The sequence below is a fragment of the Herpailurus yagouaroundi genome, unplaced genomic scaffold, assembly GCF_014898765.1.
Source record: "Herpailurus yagouaroundi ecotype Mexico unplaced genomic scaffold, PumYag 197, whole genome shotgun sequence".
Taxonomy (NCBI): Eukaryota; Metazoa; Chordata; class Mammalia; order Carnivora; family Felidae; genus Herpailurus; species Herpailurus yagouaroundi.
Window position 1 is genome coordinate 1,662,221 of NW_024412428.1, and position 11,411 is coordinate 1,673,631.

An 11,411-nucleotide genomic window follows, 5' to 3' on the forward strand; every position below is an offset into this window, starting at 1 on the left:
CCCCCCCCCCCCCCACAACCCCTCCAGCAACCCTCAGTTTGTTCTCCACATTTATGAGCCTCTTTTGTTTTGTCCCCCTCCCTGTTTTTATATTATTTTTCTTCCCCTTCCCTTATGTTCATCTGTTTTATCTCTTAAAGTCCTCATATGAGTGAAGTCATATGATATTTGTCTTTCTCTAATTTCGCTTAGCATACTACCCTTATGATGGTGCTTCTAAGCAGATTCCAATTTAAACAAAATTTTGAGTTTTATTTGTCCCACAATTATAGACTAATTTGTGAAGACTCTGAATACAATAACAATGGCTAACATTTACTTCAACTGTCTCAGGCACTATCCCAAGTATTTTACGCTTAATTCTTACAACATTGTTTTCTGGTAGATTCTATTAGTTTCCTCATTGTACAGATGAGGAATGGGAGGCTCTGAAAAGTTAAGTGGCTTTGCAAGATTAGGCAGCTGGTGACAGAGCTGGGATTTGAATTTAGGTGTGTCTAACTACAGAGCCCAAAGTAAAATGATTTCTGAATAGCAGTTTCTGATTAGATTCAGATTAAAAAAAAAAAAAAAAAGCAAAGGAAAATACTGGATCCCATCTGAAGGAGACATCTCAGTTTGTGATCATGGCTTATAATCTCTTTACACATGATAAAACCTCCATTTACGACCACACACGCATTGCCCAAATTCTAGGTGTAATGCCATTCACTTAATTACATGTAAACATGTAGTTATTAAAAACTCAAAATCTTTACCCATAAACCTCGATGCATCCTGTTTTTTAACACCCCGAGAAACTCTCCATGACTAAGACATTCATCACCATCCACATCAAAGATCTTGAACACGGTGTCCAAAATATTGTTTGAGAGTTCCTGCCCTGTTGCTACTTTCACGGCCCTCTTAAACTCCGCTGAAAAAAGAAAACATAAAACAACTCATCAACTGTGTGAAATAGTCTAAGTGGAATTAACCTAAATTTTATTATTTGAGAAGCAAAATTAAGTCTCAATGTTCATTATCAGGGAAGTAAAACAAAACAAAAAATACTCATTAAGGATATGTTGAGATAATACATTTGGCTGAGAAATGTCTTGAAAGTAACTGAAAGAGAGGCAGCCTATTTTAATTTAATCAATGTTCTAAAGAACATATTTAAATATTCCCTTTTCCTTTTTAGGAAATAAGAAAGTAAAAGCAAATAACGTAATTGTTAAATGTGAGAGTCCTTGTAAGTCTAGAGTAACCACACTGAATTAATTAAGAGGCTAATCAACTGTTTCACTGGTAATTGGCTCCTTGACTGGTATGTTCTAGTTGAAGAACAGAGTGATGTTATTTGTAGATGATAAAAATTAAACGAAGTCACGTAACTTACCCAGTCTGACAGGACGGTGAGCTAAACTAAACATTTGCATGGCAATAGCAAAATCTTCTAGGTGGGTGGCAAAATGACAAAAGGACTTGAACTCATCCAAACTAATACTCTAATAAAATAACAAAAGTGAGTGTTAGTTACGATTTTGTAAAACTGATCTTAGAATATAAGCAGAAGCGTAACTCCTGTTTCTATCATAAAGCTTGTCAACTTTTATGGCCTTCCAAGAAAGTCTATTAAAAAGATGGGCAGGGCCACCGTGCATGGTTGTGCAGACTGCACACTGTGTGCAAGGCGTCTCCGGGATCGCGCAGGGCGAGAGCTGGGGTGGCCCTGTGTCACAGACCGAATTGTCTCCGCCAGATCCACAGGCTGAAACCCAAACACCCAACGTAACTGTACTTGGAGACAGGACCTTTAGGGAAGCAATTAAGGCTACATGAGGTCACAAGGGTAGGACCCCGCTCTGATAGCACCGATGTCCCGGTAAGAGAAGAGGACAGCAGCGCACGCTCACTCCGCACGTAAGCACAGACGACAGCCTCGTGAGGACAGGGTGAGAAGGCTGTGGTGGCCTGCAAGCTGGGAGGAGAGGCCTCACCAAAAGCCAACCTGCCGGCACCTTGATCTTGGACTTCGGGCCCCAGAGGTGTGAGAAAATGAATGGGTTGTTGGAGCCATCCGGCCTGTGGCATTTTGTTACGGCAGGCTGAGGAAACTAATACCCCGTCAAGTGCTCTGCCTCCTTGCTTTCCTGCTTTATCCGTGGACACAGCACGGAGTAAGAGCACTGGGTTTTGGAGACAGAAAAGCTGTGCTTTAATTCCAGTTCTGCCATTTACTGTGTACATGGTCTTAGCCTCTCCAAGCCTTAGCGAAGTAACCTTTCAGGAAGGAAGGAATTTGCTCAAGATCTACCAAGTGGAACAATCAGGATTTGAACCTTGGTCCCTAACTTCAAAACCTCTGCCCATAAAAACAAAACAGAAATAAGTTAGAAAAACTAGTTTTTCCACTGAAAAAGTAAACAAAGTATGAAAACTGTTAATTTGAAAGTAAATTCTTCCCTGCCTAAAAAAAAAAAAGTTTCTCGGGGCACCTGTGTGGCTCAGTCGGTTGAGCGTCCAACTCTTGATTTCAGCTGAGGTCATGATCCCAGGGTCATGGAATGGAGCCCTACGTGAGGCTCCATGCTGAGCAGGGAGCCTGCTTGAGATTCCCTCTCTCTCTCCCTCTGCCCGCTCCCCTGCTCACACTCGCTCGCTCTCTGAACATATATATATATATATATATATATGTATACAAAAGGTTCCTTTTGTAGGCACCTTCAGGATCATGTCCTCTGCATACAGGTGGTGGTCTTATTCAAGTTTCACTGCCCACAACCTTGGTAAATTCATGGAATTTTTACTTTTAAAATTTAGTTAAGTCTTTGAAGAGGTAACATATACACATGGTAAAAAAACAAATTCTAGAATGGATTAAAAAACAAAAAGTCTTTTTCCCTCCTTTGACCTCCAGTTCCCTTTTCCAGAGGTAAAGCACTGTTACCAATTCTTTGCATATGCTTCCAGAAATATTCTACTCGTATAAAAGAGCATACACACACCCCTGTTTTACACAGTGGGAATGTCCTCTTCACACATTTCTACACTTTGCTTTGTACTCTTAAGAATACATCTTATTAGGGGCGCCTGGGTGGCGCAGTCGGTTAAGCGTACGACTTCAGCCAGGTCACGATCTCGCGGTCCGGGAGTTCGAGCCCCGCGTCGGGCTCTGGGCTGATGGCTCAGAGCCTGGAGCCTGTTTCCGATTCTGTGTCTCCCTCTCTCTCTGCCCCTCCCCCGTTCATGCTCTGTCTCTCTCTGTCCCAAAAATAAATAAACGTTGAAAAAAAAAAAACATTAAAAAAAAAAAAAAAAAAAGAATACATCTTATTAGCAGAAGAGTGGCCGTTCCTCTGTATCGTAATCTCAAAGCCGCCACTCGGTGCAACCTTCTGATTTTTCCTTTACTGATAGGTGAAAAATAGCATGCCATCAATGTTTGAATCTGTAGGTCTTTAACTGTGAATGAAGTTTAAACACTTTTCTCTTCTGTTCTTATTGGTGATTTGTGGATTTTTATTCTTGTGTCTTTTTTATGTCCTCTGCCTAGATTTTTAATGAGCTGTTATGTGGCTTACTGCTCAGAGACAAGTCTCCATGGGTCTCTCACGTTTCTGCACATCTTTCAAAGAGAAGCTCCAACTACTTCATTATTCCAGACTATCTTTCTAAGGGCATTTGTATAGCGAACAGCCTAGAATATTGACGATGTCTGCTTTGGAAGTAGAGCACAGGGCTGGGCTGATGGCTCAGAGCCTGGAGCCTGTTTCCGATTCTGTGTCTCCCTCTCTCTCTGCCCCTCCCCCGTTCATGCTCTGTCTCTCTCTGTCCCAAAAATAAATAAACGTTGAAAAAAAAAAAACATTAAAAAAAAAAAAAAAAAAAGAATACATCTTATTAGCAGAAGAGTGGCCGTTCCTCTGTATCGTAATCTCAAAGCCGCCACTCGGTGCAACCTTCTGATTACACCGAGTGCAATGTTGCTTACTGCCCATTATAAAAGATTCAGACTCCTGAAGATGAGCTTTCTTGGCTATGTGTGTGGGCAGCATCCACAGGGTACTCAGCATGGTCCCCATGGGACTTGGGAGGTGACAGAGGACTGACACAAACATGATGCTCATGCTGTTGCTATGCTATGAATAATAATGTTCTTTGTCTCTGACCCAATAGTCTTGTATCTTCGGTCAGCATCCATGAAATGGTACAGGCTAACTTCCAAATAGATAAAATCTCAGATACTTTACATTTATTAACACATTGGTTTTTAGGATCGCTTTATACATTAAATAGGGCAAAATTTAAGACCTTTCAAAGTTCTTGATTTTTAAAGATCTCATGATAAATTAAAGAAATGGGCCCATTACATATGATGCCAATATTTCTTCCCTCCCCCCAATTTGTTAATTTTTTTCTTTTGACTTTGATCCTAGTTTTGAGGGGGATGAGGGGAAAGCAACAGAATTTTTAACTTTTAGACAGCAATTTCATCAACTTTTCCTTGAAAGCTTCCGAGTTTTGCCTAGAGAAATACGCATACCCTACTCTGAGAGGATTGTTTCCAAGTTTCCTTCTCTACATACTCAGTTTCATTTTCCCCTGTAACATTTAATTCTTAGATCTATCTGGAATTTTAGAGTAAGGAGTGAGGCAGAGATTTACGTTCATTTCTCCCTCAGATGGCCAGTCAATTAACCTAATGCCATTTATTAATAATTCCTCTTTTACCCAGCTAATTTACAATATGAATTCACATATACTAGATTTCCATGTGTATTTGGGTCTAGTTTTGGACTTTATATTCTGTTCAATTGATAGGTCTGTCAAATTCATTGTAACAGGCTGTTCTAGTTATCAGTATTTGGTAATATATTTTAATATCTCAATGTTCTTTTTTTAAAGACTTAATTTTTTATTTTATTTTAAAAATTTTTATTATTTAAAATTTTTAAAACATTTATTCATTTTTGAGAGAAAGAGAGGCAGGGTGTGAGTGGCAGAAGGGCAGAGACAGCGAGAGACACAGAATTCTAAGTAGGTTGAGCTGTCAGCACAGAGCCCGATGCGGGGCTTGAACTCAGAACGGCAAGATCATGACCTGAGCTGAAGTCGGACACTTGACATACTGAGCCACCCAGGCACCCCAAAGACTTAATTTTTTTTTTTTTTAATTTTTTTTTTTCAATGTTTTTATTTATTTTTGGGACAGAGAGAGACATAGCATGAACGGGGGAGGGGCAGAGAGAGAGGGAGACACAGAATCGGAAACAAGCTCCAAGCTCTGAGCTATCAGCCCAGAGCCCGACGCGGGGCTCGAACTCACAGACTGCGAGATCGTGACCTGGCTGAAGTCGGACGCTTAACCGACTGCGCCACCCAGGCGCCCCAAGACTTAATTTTTTAAAAGCCATTTCAGGTTCATAGCAAAACAGGAGAAGTTACAGAGATTTCCTGGATATCTCTTGTCCCTGCAGCATTCTTTTCATAGAAACTTTTACGGCCTGTCTAGTTCACTCATGACAATCTGATGACATTTTTATTGAAACCCATTACTGTCCACCAATACTTTTTGGTTCCTGCACATAGGAAAGATCACACCTTTCTGCTTCTTTGCAGCTATGTGGGGTCGTGTGATTAGTCTGGCCGGTAGCCAAGTGTGATGTTTCTAGGCCAACACACTTAATTGCTGGAATGTACTCACTCCTTTCGTTTCCTGCCACGGCCTCTGAAGATGAGGTTTTTTCCAGGCGGTAAACCTCCAAGGTGGCAGAGCTTGAAGAGTCTGGGTCCCTGAGCAACTGAGTGGGCAGAGGCGCCTGGCGGCCCACAGTGGAAACGTAGCACGACTGAGAAAGAGATCTTCCTTACGTTGGCCACGGGGACAGCATGGCAGTTTTAGAACTGCAGCAGAGCCAGGCTGTTCCAGTAGAAGCGTTACATTTACAGATGACTCCAAGGGACAAGTGCTACATCTATAATACTAAGACTTCCCATTCAATAATAGGAGACAGCGCCATAATTAGGCAAGTTTTCTTTTATATCTGTCAAGACTTTAAAGTTTCATTTTCATGTATTTCTTGTTAAATTCATTTTTAATTTTATGTGTTTCTATTTCAATTACAAATGAGATCTTAATTGTATTTTATTATCTTTTCCCTCACTATAGAAATAGCTTTAAAAAATTATATAGGGGCGCCTGGGTGGCTCAGTCGGTTAAGCCTCCCACTTTAGCACAGCTCAGGATCTCACGGTTCGTGAGTTTGAGCCCCGTGTCGGGCTCTGTGCTGACGGCTCAGAGCCCGGAGCCTGCTTTGGATTCTGTGTCTCCCTCTCTTTTCTGCCCTTCCCCTGCTTACTCTCTGTCTCTCTCAAAAATATATAAGCATTAAAAAAAAAAAAAAAGAAAAAATTATATAAAAACATATGCCCACTCCAATATTATGTTTTGGAACAATAAAGTAAAAGCAATATATAAAGTAAAAAATCACTTCAAATCTTACAACAGTATATTAATCATTATCAATAGTTTGGCAATCATTACTTAATATACATAGATATAAACATACACATAAACATTAAAAAGAAGTGTATATATACACACTTACGCCATTACATTTTCTTTTTTTTTTTTAATGTTTACTTATTTATTTTGAGAGTGAGAGAGGGAGAATGTGGGAGGGGCAGAGAGAGAGAGGGAGAGGGAGAGGGAGAGGGAGAGGGAGAGAATCCCAAGCAGCCTCCACGCTGTCAGTGCAGAGCCCAATGTGGGGCTCGATTTCACGAGCAAGTGAGATCATGACCTGAGCTGACATCAGGATTAATCGACTGAGCCACCAGGTGCCCCTGCCATTACCTTTTCTAACCTGTAATTTGCACATAGGGCAGCTACTGCTAACATACTAGCATTGTAACAGGCACCTCACTGAATTTTTGCTGTTTCTAATAGCTTTTCAGTGTGATTCTCTTGGGTTCTCTAGGCATAGAATCACATCTATGCAAACAAAGCCAACTGTCCCTCCTTCCAAAGGTTCATACTCTTTTATTCTGTTAATTGGTACGGGCTGAGACTTCCAGAACAACAGTGGTGACAGTGGACATTGTTATTACTGACTTTACCGGAAATGCAAAACTCCTGTTTGGAATACTGATTCCATCTGGGCAGGAATTCATTCATAAGAAAATGTAAACACCATTTCTCACCTTGATTTTACACTCAAATAAGAGAGTAACATGGTTTGGGTTACTCTGAAAGTTACTTTATTTAATTATATAAATGTTTTTAACATGATTTCATCTTTACCAAAAGCATAATAAAAAGGCATACGAACCTCTCCTGCTGACAACTTCTCTCTTACGTTTTTCCAATAGATGTCTTTATTTTCAGTGTTAGTGAAAAAAAGTAGCCATTCTGCAAAGTCTTCTTTTCTCATGAAACTCAAACCTTTAGAAAACTGAAGGAATTCCATTTCTTGGACCTCTGTTTGTAAATTCTCCATAAATCTAAGTGTTAAAATATAAACTTGATGTCAGGAACCAGTGGCATTCGATTTTAATATTGTCAGTAGGCCCGCGAGGCACCTCCGGCGGTACCCACGGAGCGGCTGGCCTCTTGACATGCTGGATCAAACAAAGCATTAGTGTGGTGAAAGGGGTGTGGGGAGCAGAAGATGAAGAGAAGCTGATTTAAAAAAAAATTTATTTGTTCTAACTTTTGGCATGCACCACGGTCTTTCTCAAGAGCTTTCCTCTTCATTTCCAGGAACTCTTTTTTTTTTTTTTTTTTTAAATGTTTATTTTTGAAAGAGAGAGAGCATGAGTGGAGAAGAGGCAGGGAGACAGGGAGACAGAAGGATCCGAAGCAGGATCTGCACGGACAGCCGACAGCCGGACGCGGGCTCAAACTCACGTACTGTGGGATCATGACCTGAGCGGAAGTTGGACGCTTAACCGACTGAGCCACCCAGGTGCCCCCAGAGAAGCTGCTTAAGTCCAATACTTGCTCCAATTTGTCACACTCTATACTCAATTTGTTTGTGCAACTTATACTTGGTAACCTACTTCTGATAGAGATTTATAAAAATTACGTAAAATGTTGCTCTGATGCATCTGTAACAGTTTTTTTTCCAATGTAGAAAAATTATCAAGATCAGAGAAACTTAAAATTCACTTGGGTTACTGCCTTTAGAATGTTAATCATAATTAGGGGCGCCTGGGTGGCTCAGTCAGTTGGGCGTCCGGCTTCGGCTCAGGTCACGATCTCGCAGTTCATGAGTTCAAGCCCCGTGTCGGGCTCTATCCTGACAGCTCAGAGCCTGGAGCCTGCTTTGGATTCTGTGTCTCTCCCTCTCTGCCCCTCTCCTGCTCATGCTCTGTCTCTGTCTCTCAATAATAAATAAATGTTAAAAAAAATTAAAAAAAAAGAATGTTAATCATAATTAATGGTTCCTAATATTTTTGGATACCCAAGTTGATCAAGTAATCAATGGCTTTACATCAAAGGCTTAGATTTACTTAAAAATATTTATAATCATTTGGACAATAACATGTGAATATATGACTCAACATTCTTTTTAAAATAAAAACATGGCACTTTGAGCAAACGCTCATCAACAGCTCCCTAGAAAAGTACAAGTTGAAAGGATATCAGATTAAAAAAATATTGTCTTTGAACAAGAACTCAAAACCACTGCACTTGATTTATTTATAAACTAAGTGATGTGAAAAGTATAGTCTCCATGTGTTTTAATACGCTGAAGATTGCTTTACTCACCTTTTTACACGTTAAAAGAAATGTACTGTCGTGCCACAATTTAATGGAATTATACATGGGGTAAAAAACAGGTCTATTCCAGTTCAATGGGAGAAAAACAGTCACTGTTAAACAACGACTTACTTTCGGTTCTACGCTCATCCCATAAACCTTAAAAGCATGGGGGCGTTTGATTTTAGGCTTCTATCTGTGTGATAGGTAAGAGTCTGTTACCTGCAACAGCTTCTGAATGTACTGGAGACACAGATTTATCAATGCCATGTTTTTCCGGGTCAAGGCAGAATTTTATCTACCCCTTGAAGCATTTCCAGTGGGGGCTAACACATCAACAAAACCTTTTGCTGATATACCTTGTTCTCTGTTTTACTGAGTTTTATTATATTGTACATTGTGATGACATTCAACTTATTAGGATCGTTAAAAAATTTAACTGCTGTGAAACTACACATTGTTTGGCTTCAGCTACTTTCATCTTACTAATTACACTTGTTTTGTTTTGTTTTTTGAAGATTTTATTTTTAAGTCATCCCTACACTCAGCGTGGGGCTCGGACAACCCTGAGATCAAGAGTTGCGTTCTCCACTGACTGAGCCAGCCGGGCACCTTGCTCATTACGTTACTTTTGAAGAACAAAAGTATATTTTAGGATAGCCATCTTTCCTAACTCTAAAATTATAGATCTTGTTATGACTTGGAAATATGGAACGTGATACTGGACTTAAATGCATGAATTGAAGAATTCATACTATATAAAGTCTCCAGATAAATTCTGAACAAGTTAAACAGTTTACAAATTAGTGGATTAAGTGGGAACATTGGGAAAAAAATCTTTTTCTTACCTGATTTTTTAAAGAATTTTTTGGGTCATGGGTGGGTGGCTCAGTTGGTTGGGAGTCCGACTTCGGCTCAGGTCATGATCTCGCGGTCCGTGAGTTCGAGCCCCGCGTGGGGCTCTGTGCTGACAGCTCAGAGCCTGGAGCCTGCTTTGGATTCTCTCTCTCTCTCTCTCTCTCTCTCTCTCTCTCTCTCTCTCCCTCCCTCTCTGCCCCTCCCCCACTGTCTCTCTCTCTCCCTCGTGCGTTGTCTCTCTCTCAAAAATAAAACATTAAAAAATTTTTAAAAATTCTTTAGGTCATGGGGCGCTGGAGCTGGCTCACGCCAGCTCTGAGAATTGTCTACACACGTTTTCCCACCTGTACTTCATGTATGGCAGCTTGGAATTGGCCTGGTAGAGTACTTACATTACTTATGACCAAATGCTACAAATCAGGCTGTCCTTCCTGAGAGCAGACTGTCACGTGTATTTATTAGCACAACACTGCTTATAGACATCTTTGAATGTATGAAAGCTCTATTCGGGGATACAGGCAATAACATTTCTTTTTTTAAAAAGTTTTTAAATGTTTATTTGTTTTTGAGAGAGATAGAATATGAGCGAGGTAGAGGCAGAGGGAGAGAAAGAGACACAGAATCTGAAGCGGGCTCCAGGCTCCGAGCTGTCAGCACGGAGCCCGACGCGGGGCTCAAACCCACAAGCTGTGAGATCACGACCTGAGCCGAAGTCGGACGCCCAACCGACTGAGCCACCCAGGCGCCCCAACAAATCACAGATTTATCCACATGCTCCCTCGTTAACGGATACGTTTCTCTCGACATGTGGTAGTGTCTACTTAATATGGCTCTGTCCCTTCGGTCACCTGGTCTAGCACCAGCTCCTTGAAATCCCATTCAACGCACCCAACCACCTGCCAGGGAACTGTGGGACTACTCCTTTTAGAAACTTTGTGGCTACTGAAGCCCTTAAAGAGAAACCTGGGTCTGGACCTCAGGGCTTCAACTTCTAAGATATATAACCCTGGATGGAGTCCCTTAGGAATCTCATCCAACCCCTGCCTCGCTTTCCAAGGACCGCTGGAATAATATACGTGAAATACCCAGACAAGTGCTAGGCGCGTGGAAGCACTCAGCAGTCAGCCGCGGGACGGCACTGAGGCTGCAGGGAACCACCTCCCTTTTCATCCTCCCTCAAGCCCAGACTCCAAGCCCTCGGCTTCCTCGGGCTGTCGAAGGCCTTCTTCGGGGGCACCTTGAAGAAAATCCCTCAGAAACTGCGCCTAGTGCTACCGGCATAGACGGATGGTCTGCATCCGGAGCCAGGTCCTCAACGCTGCCAACAGCCTTCCGCTAGGCCAGAGGGCTCTCTTCCGTTCCTTCACACAGTGGCCATCTCAACTTGCGTTCGTTCTCGACAAATCTATCCCAGGGCTACTTGTCTTCGGCACATGGCTTGCCCCCAGTTCCCAGAGCAACCAGAGGTCACTGCGTAGGAAACTCTCTCACTTTCTGGCTGTCACTCCAGGGATGTAACAACACTCATCCCCGTCTCCTTTCTGTGCCAGTGACAGGAGGAGTCCCTTTCCCGCTGACGGCGGATTTATCTACCTGCGCTCTGAATTCCACCTCTATTTTCCTCTATTTTCTTCCTCCTCAGGGGCCTTGCTGCTCTGCTGACTCCCATTCACTCCTGCATTCAGTCCTTCCCTCTTTACATCATCGTTCAAACACGTGCGGAAACCTCTTACGTTCCCCTCCTGCTCCTGCCCCCCCTTCCTGTGCTGTGGTCACCCTTACCCCTCCCCCCTCCTCGCCTCCT

General features: G+C 41.9%; 1 protein-coding gene across 2 annotated transcripts in view; it reads right to left on the minus strand.

Moving 5' to 3' along the window:
• Positions 1-11,411, minus strand: part of MICU2 (mitochondrial calcium uptake 2) — a 142,795-nt gene that overhangs the window by 2,739 nt on the left and 128,645 nt on the right. For both annotated transcript variants that reach the window (XM_040448014.1, XM_040448015.1), the window contains exons 9-11: positions 7,317-7,488; positions 1,382-1,490; positions 759-916 (exon numbers count right to left, since the gene is read on the minus strand). In XM_040448014.1, the coding sequence (XP_040303948.1) occupies positions 759-916; positions 1,382-1,490; positions 7,317-7,488 (439 nt within the window). The remainder of the gene's footprint in view (positions 1-758; positions 917-1,381; positions 1,491-7,316; positions 7,489-11,411) is intronic.